This window comes from Sarcophilus harrisii, chromosome 6 (assembly GCF_902635505.1).
Source record: "Sarcophilus harrisii chromosome 6, mSarHar1.11, whole genome shotgun sequence".
NCBI classification, from domain to species: Eukaryota; Metazoa; Chordata; class Mammalia; order Dasyuromorphia; family Dasyuridae; genus Sarcophilus; species Sarcophilus harrisii.
In genome coordinates this window covers 149,245,482-149,257,935 of record NC_045431.1, presented here as the reverse complement: position 1 = coordinate 149,257,935, position 12,454 = coordinate 149,245,482, and the positions used below count along the sequence as shown (strand labels likewise).

Genomic DNA, 12,454 nt, shown 5'->3' with positions numbered 1-12,454 from the left:
TAGTAGGCCTCTGTCACTCCTAACTATGACTCTGCAATATACTTAGCATGTATAGTTTTATAGTATCTATAAGAATCCCATCTATACACTAGATTATATTCCATGAAGGCACAACTATTAGCATGACTTTGCACAGGGCTCTAAATGCAAAAGGTGCATATATAATGACAGTGTGTTGAATTTAATTGAGTAGTCAAATCACACAATGTTGGGATGTATTCATAACCAAGAGAAAAAGAAGGAGCAGAGTTTTGCATATAATCCTCTTTTTCTATATGGTTTTTTTTTTTGTATGTAATAATGGTCATTTTTGTTAATGTTTGTCAAATAGATAATTAAAAGAATATAATTAAAAGAAAAAGAGGAAGCAGAAGTAGGAAAAAATGAAAACATGAGGGGAAAACTAGTCCAAAAAGTAGTCAAATGTAGTTTATTTTTCTGGTGCTGATCATTTGATCAATATACTTTCAACATCAGTTCTGTGCCACATTTCTCCTCACAATCAGCCAATGTTGTCTTCCTGAATGCCATGGAGGATTCAAGGAATGCAAAGGGAAGATGTTGTAGAGATGGCTCCAGCTTGACCAAGCACAAAAAGAACAAAAAATAGAATGTATCGCTCTTATCCATTACTTACCTGTACAACATAACCTGAGTTACATTTGAAGTTGGCAGGCTGAGGAGCTCCATTTAGTAAAACGTGTCCTGATAGTCCTTGAGGGTCTTTCCTAGCAGCTAAAACATCTAACAATCTGTAAGGAGAAAAAAATGTTATGCTAAATTCTTTTAAAAGAAAACCTTTTTACTTTGCAAAACATAAATCTAACATTCTGTATCTAAATCTAAATTAAGAAAAACAAGTTGATCAATAATTCCAAAGCTGAACACTATTGGGAATCAACACATATAGAAATAAACATTTTACTTGAATCCTCAAGCTCTTTTCTATTTAAATTAATACAATTCTGTAACACTTCCTAAAATCGCATCATGGCACTACTATAATTTATTTCTTCTTGCCCCTGCTCATCCTTGTGTGGAAATAAGAACTAGGAAAGTTGAGAGTTTGTTAAATCAGGAGGACCTGAGTTCAAATTTAGCCTCCAACACTTAATACTTGCTGTGTTGGCCCTTTTAAAAAAGAAAATACACTGAAGAGAGATCATCTAAAAATTATTGGACTTTCTGAAAGTCTTAATCAAAAAAGAGTCTAAATATCTTTATTCCAAGAAATTAAGAGAAAATTTCCCTAATCGGTGAATTCTTTCCATTTCTAATTTACCCTATCACCATCTGAAAGATTCCAGAATGAAAGCTCCCAAGAATATCAGAGCCAAATTCCAAGAAGAAAATTGAGCAAGAAAATGAAATAAAGAATTTCTAAGCATTCCTGATAAAAGGACCAGAACTAAAGAGCAAATGTGACATTAAAACACAAAGCTCAAAAGGAGCATTAAAAATTAAACATGAAAAAGAAATCATAAGAGACTCAATAAAGTTAAACTGTTTACATTCCCAAGATGAAACAGAAATCTTAAGAGACTCAATAATGTTAAAGTGTTTACATTCTCACATGGGAAAATGATACAATTCCTAGGAACTTTATCATTACTAGGGCAGTTAGAAGCAGTCTACATAGACTAAAGGCAGAGGTGGGAGTGAACATTATGTTGGGATGAACCAAAAAAAAAAAAAAATCCCAAAGGGTTGAGAGAAGTATGAATGTACCAGGAGAACAGAAAAGGGGGAAGATTATCTCACATAAAAGGAAATACAAGTAAAAGCTTTTACAAGAAAGGGAAACTGGGACATGAGGATGGTGAGCAATGTTTGAGCCTCTGGTTCAAAGAGGGAAGAAGAGGTATACACGTTACACACACACATACATACAACTGAATACAAATATACCTTACTCAACAGGGAAGGGTATAAGAATAGAAGAAATGATAAAAGAGTCAGCAGATTGAGGGAGGCAGAAGCAAAAAAAGAAGTCCTTTTTTGGAAGGACAGGATAAAAAAGAGAGAGAAGGATCAACAGAAGAAAATAAGATGAGAAAAATACTCAGTAAGCATAACTAAATGTGAGTAAGATGAATTCACCCATAAAATGGAAGCAGACAGAAGAATGGTTTAGAAATCAAAATCCAACAATATGTTCTTTAGAAGGGACAGATTTAAAACAAAAAGATTCACATATGAAGTTAAAATATGGGGATTGGAGCAAACTTTAACAGGCTTCAGTTGAAGGCAGGGGCAGTAACCATGACTGAAGTCAAAGCAAAAGCAAAATATAAAATATATTTAATTAAAAGAGAATAAAGGAAACTACATTTTGATAAAAAAAAGGTATCACAATAAATCAAAAATTTTGCAGCAAGTTTCTGATACTTGAAAGATAGTTTTCAGATGAAGAAATCAAAATCTATAGCTATATGGAAAAAATTGCTCTCACTCACTCTTGGTTAGAGAAATTAAAATTAAAATAAATCTTAGGTACCACACCTCACACTTATGAGAAATGACAAATGCTGTGGCAAAATAGTTACCCCAATAAACTGCTGGTATAGTTGTGAATCACTCCAATTATTTTGGAGGACAATTTGGAACTATGCTTAAAGAGCTATGAAACTATGACTACCAGCTATAAAGAAAAATTATAAAAGGACCTATTTGAACAGAAATATCTAGATCAGCTCTTTTTGTGGTGGCAAGGAATGAAAAATTGAGTGGATGTTCATCATATGGGTAATTCATACAATAATTTAATTTGCAAATTAATTAATTAATTTATTATATATTATATATTTATATTTATATAATAGAAATTAATTTTTAAAATTAATAATTTAATTTGCAAATTAAAGTATTATTTTTCACTTTTCTTCTTTTTGTGATATGGATATTATGGAAATATGTTCTGTGATTTTTATATGCATTAAATAATATATTTTGCTTGCCTTTTCAGGGGGTGGGAGAAGGGTAAGATAAGGGGTAAGAAATTGGAATTCAACCTCTATTTTTAAAATAAATAATTTTTAAAGGGGAAAAAAATTCTCAATTTGAAATCTAGACAATTAACAAAGCAATTAATCAAGCTCTGGTTTTTAGCAGCTTTTAATTTCTAAGATATAAAGATCTGGCATGTCCCTAATTGCCGTAAGAATTCATAGGAAGCCCTTTTCCCAACATTTTTCAGGTAAATAACTACAGATGAAATTCCCCCACTGCTGAGGAGGATAAGTTAAAAGGTCCAAATTACATCATAAAATATCTGTGGGTGACAATACCAACTTTTATTAACCTGAACTCCAAGGTTTAAAGAGAGTTTATAGAGAGATCTGTAATGTTGTAAGAGAAAACAATTTCATGCATTTATTTTCGTTACCCTCTAACTAAAATTTAGCATTTTTCTCAATTATGAATGTAGGAAACCGACACTCTGAAAAGCAGTCCACAAAGCTTCATTAGACTAACAACATGGTTTATGATACAAAAAAGGTTAAGAAGCCCTGCTCTCCAAAATAAAATAAAAATACTTAATCAGGTTTCAGATCTAAATAATCGTCAGAGAACCTGTGAAATAATGATAATTCACATTTATTTAAAATTTACAGAGTACTTTCCTCTCAACTGCCCATGAGAAAGTAATACAGGGCTTAGTTTTATAGCTGAGGAAAATGAGATGCAGAAAGATTCAAGTACCTGTTCAAGTCTGAATAGCCAGTCATATAAAACAAGTTCCTCAGACTCTGACTCCAGTTTTCTTTCTACTATATTAGATAATCTCAAACAAGATTTATTATCATCCTGAACATGGGCAAGTATTGAGAACAGCTCAACCCTCATTATACGTAAGCAACTTTATGCCTCTGAGTATTTCTAATTACAGAATACACAACTTGTAGCAATCTTATTTAAATGCTATTTGCAGAGCACTATGGTCAGTTCTGGAGCAAATTCAAGTTCTCATGGTCTCTCTCCTGAAGAAACTGCTCCTTCCTCAAAGAATGTGAACAAGCAGTTTCAGATGAAGATATTTAAAAGCTATTATATGGGGAAATAAAGCACTACTGATTAGAGAAATGCAAATTAAAACAATTTTGAGGTACCATCCCACTCCTATCAGATTGGCGATGATGACAGAAAAGAAAAATGCAAATGTTGGAGAAGATAAAATTGGAATATTAATGCAATGTTGGAGAGCAATTTGGAACTTTGCCCAAAGGACTATAAAACTATCATATCCTTTGATCCAACAATACCACTTCTAGGGTCTATATCCCAAAGAAAGCATCAAAAAGGGAAAAAACATGTACAGAAATGTTTATAGCAACTTTTTTTAAGGTAGAGAAGAATTGGAAATTGAGGGGTTTCCCTCAATTGGGGGTATGGATGAATAAATTGTGGTACATAAATATAATGGAATACTATTGTGCTATAAGAAATAATGACCAAATGGAGGAAACCCTGCAAAGATTTACATGAGATAATGCTGAGTAAAGTGAGCAGAACCAGGAGACTACTGTACAACAATAACAGTAACATTCTGCTAGGACCAACTCTGATAGACTTAGTTCTCATCAACAATGCAACAATCCAAGACAATTCCAAAAGACTCACGATGGAAAATGCTGTTCATATTCAGAGGAAAAAAAACTATGGAGTCTGAATGCAAAATGAAGCATATAAAATAATATGATAAAATAAAAATGAAACTACATTTTTTGTTGTTTTTTTCTTTCTCATGGTCTTTCCCTTTTGTTCTGATTTTTCATTTGCAACATGACCAACATGTAAATGTTTAATATGATTGTACATATATAACATATCAGATTGCTTGCCATCTTGGGGAGGGGAGAAGTCAGGAGGGAAAAATATCTGAAACTCAAAATCTTATAAAAGTGAATGTTGTAAACTGTCTTTATATGTAATTGGAAAAAATAAAATACTATTAAGTTGGGGGAATTTTTAAAAAAATGGTTGAGGCTAAAAAAACAAAACAAAACTTCCTCCCACTAGCAAAACACAACCAACTACTGTTCTAATTTTTCCCTGAAAAACCTTGGAGCTGATGGCCATTCTTTCCCGCTCCCCTCCCCCCATATCTTCCCCAGGATGTTATTTTCCTTTTATATCATATTAGCTAATTTGATAAGTATGAAATGGTACCTCTTGTAATGCCCGAGAAACTGAGGCAAGATAGAGATTAGAGAGTTTTTAATGTTTTATTTGAATGGGAGAGATATACTGGGACCAAATTAGGATCCATGGTTTGGTTCTAATGAGACCATCATTTCCAAGAATCCAGCATCCAATGTGAGTTCTCAATGACATATTTATACACAGTAGCTAAACAAAGGCAGGGGGGTAGAATCCAAACTCTAGGTAAGTGGGAATCTCCAAGCAGGAACCATAAATCTGGTTCTGACAGGTTGGGGAGTAGGACCATAAATTCTAACAAACTAGGAGTTAAGAAAATATTGGACTGCAGACATTGTATTCCCTTTTCTGAGTTTACATATTGACAGTTTATACCCTTAAGAGCAAATAGCTCTGAGTTATAAGTCTTAATGAACCAGTGGGGGAGGGGGAAGAGGAGGAGGAGGAGGAGAAAGGGAGGAAGGGGCGGTTTGCCAAGTACGGGGATTGAGACAGACCAATAAGGGAAACTGAGGCAGAACAATCAGAAGAGAACTGTGGCACAACACTGAGTATTTTTTAATTTAGTATTTTATTTTTTCCTAATTATAAGTAAAAACAATTTTAACTTTTTTTTTTTTTTCAAATTTTAAGTTCCACATTTTCTTCTCCCTCCCCCTCCCCTCTTCACTGAGAAGGCAAGCAATTTGAAATAAGTCAAGGAAATGACTTGACAAATGACAAATACAGTCAAGGAAAACACGTTTCCATTTAATCATGCTGTGAAAGAAAACACAGATTATATATATATATATATATGGAACAGATCTAGAAAAATGAAGTAAAAAAAGAAAAAAATGATCTTTAATCTGCATTCAGGCTATATACCTCTGGAGATATATAGCACCTTCAGAACTGCCTTGGATCATTACATTGCTGAGTTATTCAGAGAAGATCATTATATAATATTGCTGTTACTATGTACAATGTTTTCTTGATTCTGTTCATTTCACTCTGCATCAATTCACGTAAGGCTGATCTACATTCTTTAAAAAATAATAATAATTTTATTGGATGGGAAATCAGTGTTTCTCCAAATCAAGGTTTTCTACTTCCTTGGCATCTCTAAAATCTGACACTGATAACTAAGCCATAAACTAGACTAGACCTCCAAACAAAGGGACTGTCCACACCAAACTATTCATAATCCGTGCATCAGCAAACTTACCCTCTAGCCTAGAACTGTTTTAAAATGCATTTAAGTGACAGTGATCACCCAGCTTGTTTCCTTTCTTTTGTTCCTAAGTTTCTCAAAGGAGAAGTCAACATCACTTGCTTCAAATGCCTTAGTTTTCCCTATTCCAAAAATTTTAGCATAGTACTGAGCACAAACTAGATATTAAATTAACAAATTGGGGAAGAAAATTATATATTTTTTTATATTAAAAAAGAATATTTTCATAGAAAAATGTGTTCTCAGCTAGTTCAATACTTACGAAGATTTGCCACCACCTGTGGGTCCCAGAATGGCATTGAGCCCTGGCTTCATGATTCCACTATAAAAAAAAAGAAATATTAACACTGGTTCACTACTTCATTATAAAAATGATTCCATTAACTTAAAAAAAATTTTCTAAATAGTAATGGAAAATTTTTAAAAACCTGAAAAATTATCATAAATTTTAAGTATCTATTGAGTTAGTACAGAAAACATATAAAAGATATGAGTATTTTTAAGTAGGTCTAATTTACATGATTAAAAGCCTTTTGAGGGCCAGAACTTGAGGCTTTTAGGGGAGAGAAATAAAAAAACCCAACAAAACCCTGCCTTTTCTGGGATTTCCAAATTTCTCAGGGTTGTGAAATCTATCCTGGCTAGGGGTGTCCCTGGCTGGTCTGAATTCTTCTAGGGTTTGCACTGTGCCCTAATATCTCTGAGATTACAAGAGAGGGGCCCCACATTTCTAACATGGAGAGTATAGTACACACTGGGCCACAGATCTGTAGCCAGACACTTGGGTCCAAATTTTTGCAACCCTCTTTTTCCCAAGGTCCTAAAGTCTAACAATTTCTTAAAGCCCTATGGACAGATTCAAAAGGGCATTTTATCAGCCATCTTAAAGTTTAGGGCTGTGTGTGTATATGTTTAAAATAGAACTCTGATTCTGAAATTTTTATAAGAATTACTCTTAACTAGGGAGTCCTAAAATTGTGAAAGTGTTTATTTTGGTTTAAGATTTTGGAAAATATGCACTGATATTGAAGTATTTATTAGAAATTTAAGTCTTTATTAGATTTGATTAAAAAGGATAACATGTATATATCCTAAATAGATGAAATATATTTAAGCTGCTATGTTTGCTTGCTAAATTGTATATTGGGTCATTTGTAATAATTGTATCAGCTATGCTTTAACATTTTGTCAGCCCAGCTAGATAAGTGTTATATAAATTGTTTTGGAATTTAGTACAAAGCTATTTAGAATATTAAAGTTTGTCTTGCTTTTTCTCTTTAACAAAAGTAAAAGCAAGAAAATTTGGTGTATAGGGATATGTGTAATTGCAGAACAAATTGTTATCTGAAAGATGTGTAATATGTCTAAAGATAAATAAGAAGGTATTGAGGAGTGTCTCCAGAGGGAGGGAAGTCTGGCTCTAAAATATTCAGATGATGTTTGAAATGACACCAATTGGAATGAATGGAAGCTTTCCCCCTTGGGCTCTGCTACTATAAAAAGGAATGTAGAATAACACTGGAACAAACTATATTTAAGTATGGATTAGTAGAGATTATCAGTTCCAATAATGTAACATAATTATTTCTTATAAAACCTTAGTAAGTGTCTGTGCTTTTTCCTCTTACAGAAAATTTCAATAATCAGGGCCAATATTCAGTAGATCTAAGATCTTACAGTTTCCTATCTGAAAATATGTGGGCATTATATCCTAAATAAGTAGCTACTGAGTATTTGGCCTAGTCATCTGTTGCTAGATGCATATATCTTTTTTTTTTCAGTATTTTTGTTGTTGTTATAGGCATTTTTATTTGTGAAAGGATACTTACTGTTATTACTAGGGACACAAATGGCTGGGGTGATAGATGGCCCCAGATATGGGAGTTGGGGACACAAAACCCCAATTTGAATGCTGAATAGGCTCATTGGACTTCCAGCCATGGAACACAAATCACTGGATTTCTTATAAATGTGAGTTATAAGTTCCTCAGTGGAACTCACAATTTCTCAATAGAAAGGATTGGGGCATGTCCTTGGCTGGCAGGCTGGGGACTCAGCATCCTGAAAGAGTTAGCTGTAGAGAGAAGTGGGGTCGGAAAGCACAGTGGTTAGGAGAGATATCATGTCACGGAAGGGAAATGACACCACAAGGCAGAATGCTCTGGTGGGCTGACCCACACTTGCAATTGCAAGTGGTTTTATAGGGAAATTTTAACCTCAGGGACATGACTAGGATTTCCACAGAAGAAAGATGGAGTAACCTGGAGAAGGAAGTCCATTTAGACTTGAAACTTTACAATAAGTGAGCTAAAGCTAAAAAGCTGCAGGTAATTGTCTTGAATAAATATTCCCCTTTAGTTTCCTAATACCTCTTAATTAGCATTTAAGTAATTCTTTTAAAGGTGATTATAGTTTTGAATTCTCTCATCCCAGGATAGACAAATACAAAGGGTTCATAAAGGAAAATGCTATTCACAGAGTAAGAGAAGAACTAATGGACTCAATAACTATTTTTTTCCCTCTCATTCTGATACAAGTTTTACAAGAAGGGGCAAATTGCCTAATATTTTACAGATAGGGGAGGAAGAAAGAAAAACTAAAAATTGTGTAAAATGAATGTTAAAAAAAAAAAAAAGATTTACAGAAGGAATGAGCATCAAAGGAAAAAAGGTTCCTTTTTTCACAATCACAATCACAAATGCAATCAAATTAGGTAAAACCAGAAATGAGGCTAAGGACAGAATGTCAGAGATGTCAATGAGGGAACTTTTCAGAGAACTGAAAGCAGGTCAAAGACACCAGTATGCTTTTTATATGGATATATTATCTAAGTAACTCCCAAAACCATTAAGTTTTCAGTGTGAGTAGTTACACTTCACAATTTGGCAATCATAAATTGGGGTATTAAAGTATCGATCTAGTCTCTTGTTTTGATACAACCTGTGAACTAAGAACTTCTAAGCATAGTAAAAATTAAAAACTATTTTTAGCTTCCTGGTCATAAAAATAGGCAGAGGGTCTGGCCCACTTTAATCATAGCTTGATGACTATGACTGATAAAGTAAATCCTTGATCTAGACTTTAAAATTTTTTAATAATGCAAATCACAATTTAAAGTGTGTGCAAAATATTTTCTCCCCACAAAGCTAAGCTACTGAATATTTACCAGGACAGCCTTCCCCTCCTCCCCTCCATCTTAGTCTACAAACCTTTCTTGACATAATCAAAAAGGTAGAAGACAGCTCAGGAAATGAAATCATTAAGATTTGCACTGTTCTACATTCTCAGTTGAACTTCATAACATTTCCACTGGAATGGAATGAGCCGTCATATCTTATCAATTCTGCCATCACTATACCTCTACCTCTATCATCTGTCCTCTAACTCTACCCACTCTGATTGAGGCCCTAGCCACCTTCTCATCTTGAATAATAAAGACTCAGTCCATTTCTACCAACCCTTGGACTCTCTGGAGCTCTCTGCAAAGCTGTTTACCTCATGTTTTAAGAGAGAATAATGTCTCCCCCTGAACACAATCACATGTTGATAAATGAAAAAACAGATATTCCAATCTTACTATGTCAGGACAATGCAAATGAACCCCACTCTCCATGGACCATTTAGTTATTTCTATATATAAAACAAAATTGGTCAGTAAAGAGAGCATCACTGACATTGGGCTCTTGCATCCAATTTCTCATTTCATCTTGGACAGGTCCTACAAAGTGTCCCCTCCCTTATGCCCCACCACTTCAAGGCTTACCTCAAATGCCTTTTGGGGAGATTTTTCCTGATCTCCCCAGCTGCTAAGCCTGTCCCTCAGAAATGACCACCAATTATTTACATATTCTCTTACTCATTATTGCCCCTTTGGGGACAGACTTTTATTTAACCCTAATGTTCAGCACAGTGCCAGTGATTTACAAAAGTTGTTACAAATGTAAATCGGTCAGCAAACAGTTAAGTTCCTATTATGTGACAGGTAGATAAAGATGTAAAAAAAAAAAGTTCCTGCCCCCAAGGAGCATACAGACATATGTGTAAATATGATATATACATGTAATCATTTATCTGACACTTGAAGGAAACCAGAAAAACCAAAAGATGGAGATCAAGAAGTACAGAGTTATAAATATGGGGATCAATTACAGAAAATGCCAAAATTGGCAAATAAAATAAAATAAAATAAATTATATTTATATTTATATTAAATATATTTAATAATTAACATTCATATTAATTATTATATTAATATAAAATATTTATATAAATATTTTATTTATAAAAATAAAATCCAAATAAAAATTGGAGTGATGTGGTCAAGTAACAAGGAAAAACTAAGCGGCTTGTAACCAACCCTCAAATGTAATAACATGGACTTATGGACTTACTTGACATCCTTGAGAATTTCTTTCTTAACGATCTTCCGACAACCTATAAAGCCTGTCTTCACTTTCACTTGATAGCAGATGTTATGAAAACTCAACACAGTCTCTGGTTGCTTTTTTATTTCTGTGAGAGTCCCTAATATAATATTCTCATCTGGGCCATTCATGCTTGTTTGTGACATCGGAACCATGACTTGAATATCTGTTGACATTTTGCAGTCTTTGTCTGTCTCTAGATTTAAAAGAAAAAGTATCCAAAATCATGATCTCATCAAAAAACCACCAAGTAAAAGTACCAAAAATAAGATAAAATGAACAAAATTTCACTTTGGTGAAAGAGACCTGTTTTCAATGAACCAATTTATTGTACCCTCTTTCAAAATATGAGTGACCACATAAAGGACTACTGCCATTTACACAATTAAAAACAAATAATTAAGTGAAAGATTTTTACCTAATAGGAAATAATAGATGACAATAATTGACCTTCTTTATGACCAAAGCAGAACTAGAGATCATTACTGATCACAAAATAGAAAATTTCTATTATACCAAACTGAAAAGTTTTTGTACAAACAAAACTAATGCAGACAAGATTAGAAGGGAAGCAATAAACTGGGAAAATATTTTTACAGTCAAAGGTTCTGATAAAGGCCTCATTTCCAAAATATATAGAGAATTAACTCTAATTTATAAAAAATCAAGCCATTCTCCAATTGAAAAATGGTCAAAGGATATGAACAGACAATTCTCAGATGAAGAAATTGAAACTATTTCTAGTCATATGAAAAGATGCTCCAAGTCATTATTAATCAGAGAAATGCAAATTAAGACAACTCTAAGATACCACTACACACCTGTCAGATTGGCTAAGATGACAGGAAAAAATAATGATGATTGTTGGAGGGGATGCGGGAAAACTGGGACATTGATGCATTGTTGGTGGAGTTGTGAACGAATCCAACCATTTTGGAGAGTAGTTTGGAACTATGCTCAAAAAGTTATCAAACTGTGCATACCCTTTGATCCAGCAGTGTTACTACTGGGATTATATCCCAAAGAGATTATAAAGAAGGGAAAGGGACCTGTATGTGCACGAATGTTTGTGGCAGCCCTTTTTGTAGTGGCTAGAAACTGGAAACTGAATGGATGTCCATCAGTTGGAGAATGGCTGAATAAATTGTGGTATATGAATATTATGGAATATTACTGTTCTGTAAGAAATGACCAACAGGATGATTTCAGAAAGGCCTGGAGAGACTTACACGAACTGATGCTGAGTGAAATGAGCAGGACCAGGAGATCATTAAATACTTCAACAACAATACTATATGATGACCAGTTCTGATGGACCTGGCCATCCTCAGCAATGAGATCAACCAAATCATTTCCAATGGAGCAGTAATGAACTGAACCAGCTACGCCCAGAGAAAGAACTCTGGGAGATGACTAAAAACCATTACATTGAATTCCCAATCCCTATATTTATGCACACCTGCATTTTTGATTTCCTTCACAAGCTAATTGTACAATATTTCAGAGTCTGATTCTTTTTGTACAGCAAAATAACGGTTTGGTCATGTATACTTATTGTGTATCTAATTTATATTTTAATATATTTAACATCTACTGGTCATCCTGCCATCTAGGGGAGGGGGTGGGGGGGTAAGAGGTGAAAAATTGGAATAAGAGG

The 12,454-nt window shown here is 33.8% G+C and overlaps 1 protein-coding gene across 3 annotated transcripts in view; it reads right to left on the bottom strand.

The window, feature by feature from the left end:
* The window catches only part of ABCG2 (ATP binding cassette subfamily G member 2 (Junior blood group)), a 76,602-nt gene that overhangs the window by 41,144 nt on the left and 23,004 nt on the right, over positions 1-12,454 (bottom strand). For all 3 annotated transcript variants that reach the window (XM_031943950.1, XM_012552955.3, XM_031943949.1), the window contains 3 exons: positions 10,765-10,993; positions 6,636-6,695; positions 638-752 (listed from right to left, as the gene is read on the bottom strand). In XM_031943950.1, coding sequence (XP_031799810.1) covers positions 638-752; positions 6,636-6,695; positions 10,765-10,973 — 384 coding nt within the window. In that variant the 5' untranslated portion in view covers positions 10,974-10,993. The remainder of the gene's footprint in view (positions 1-637; positions 753-6,635; positions 6,696-10,764; positions 10,994-12,454) is intronic.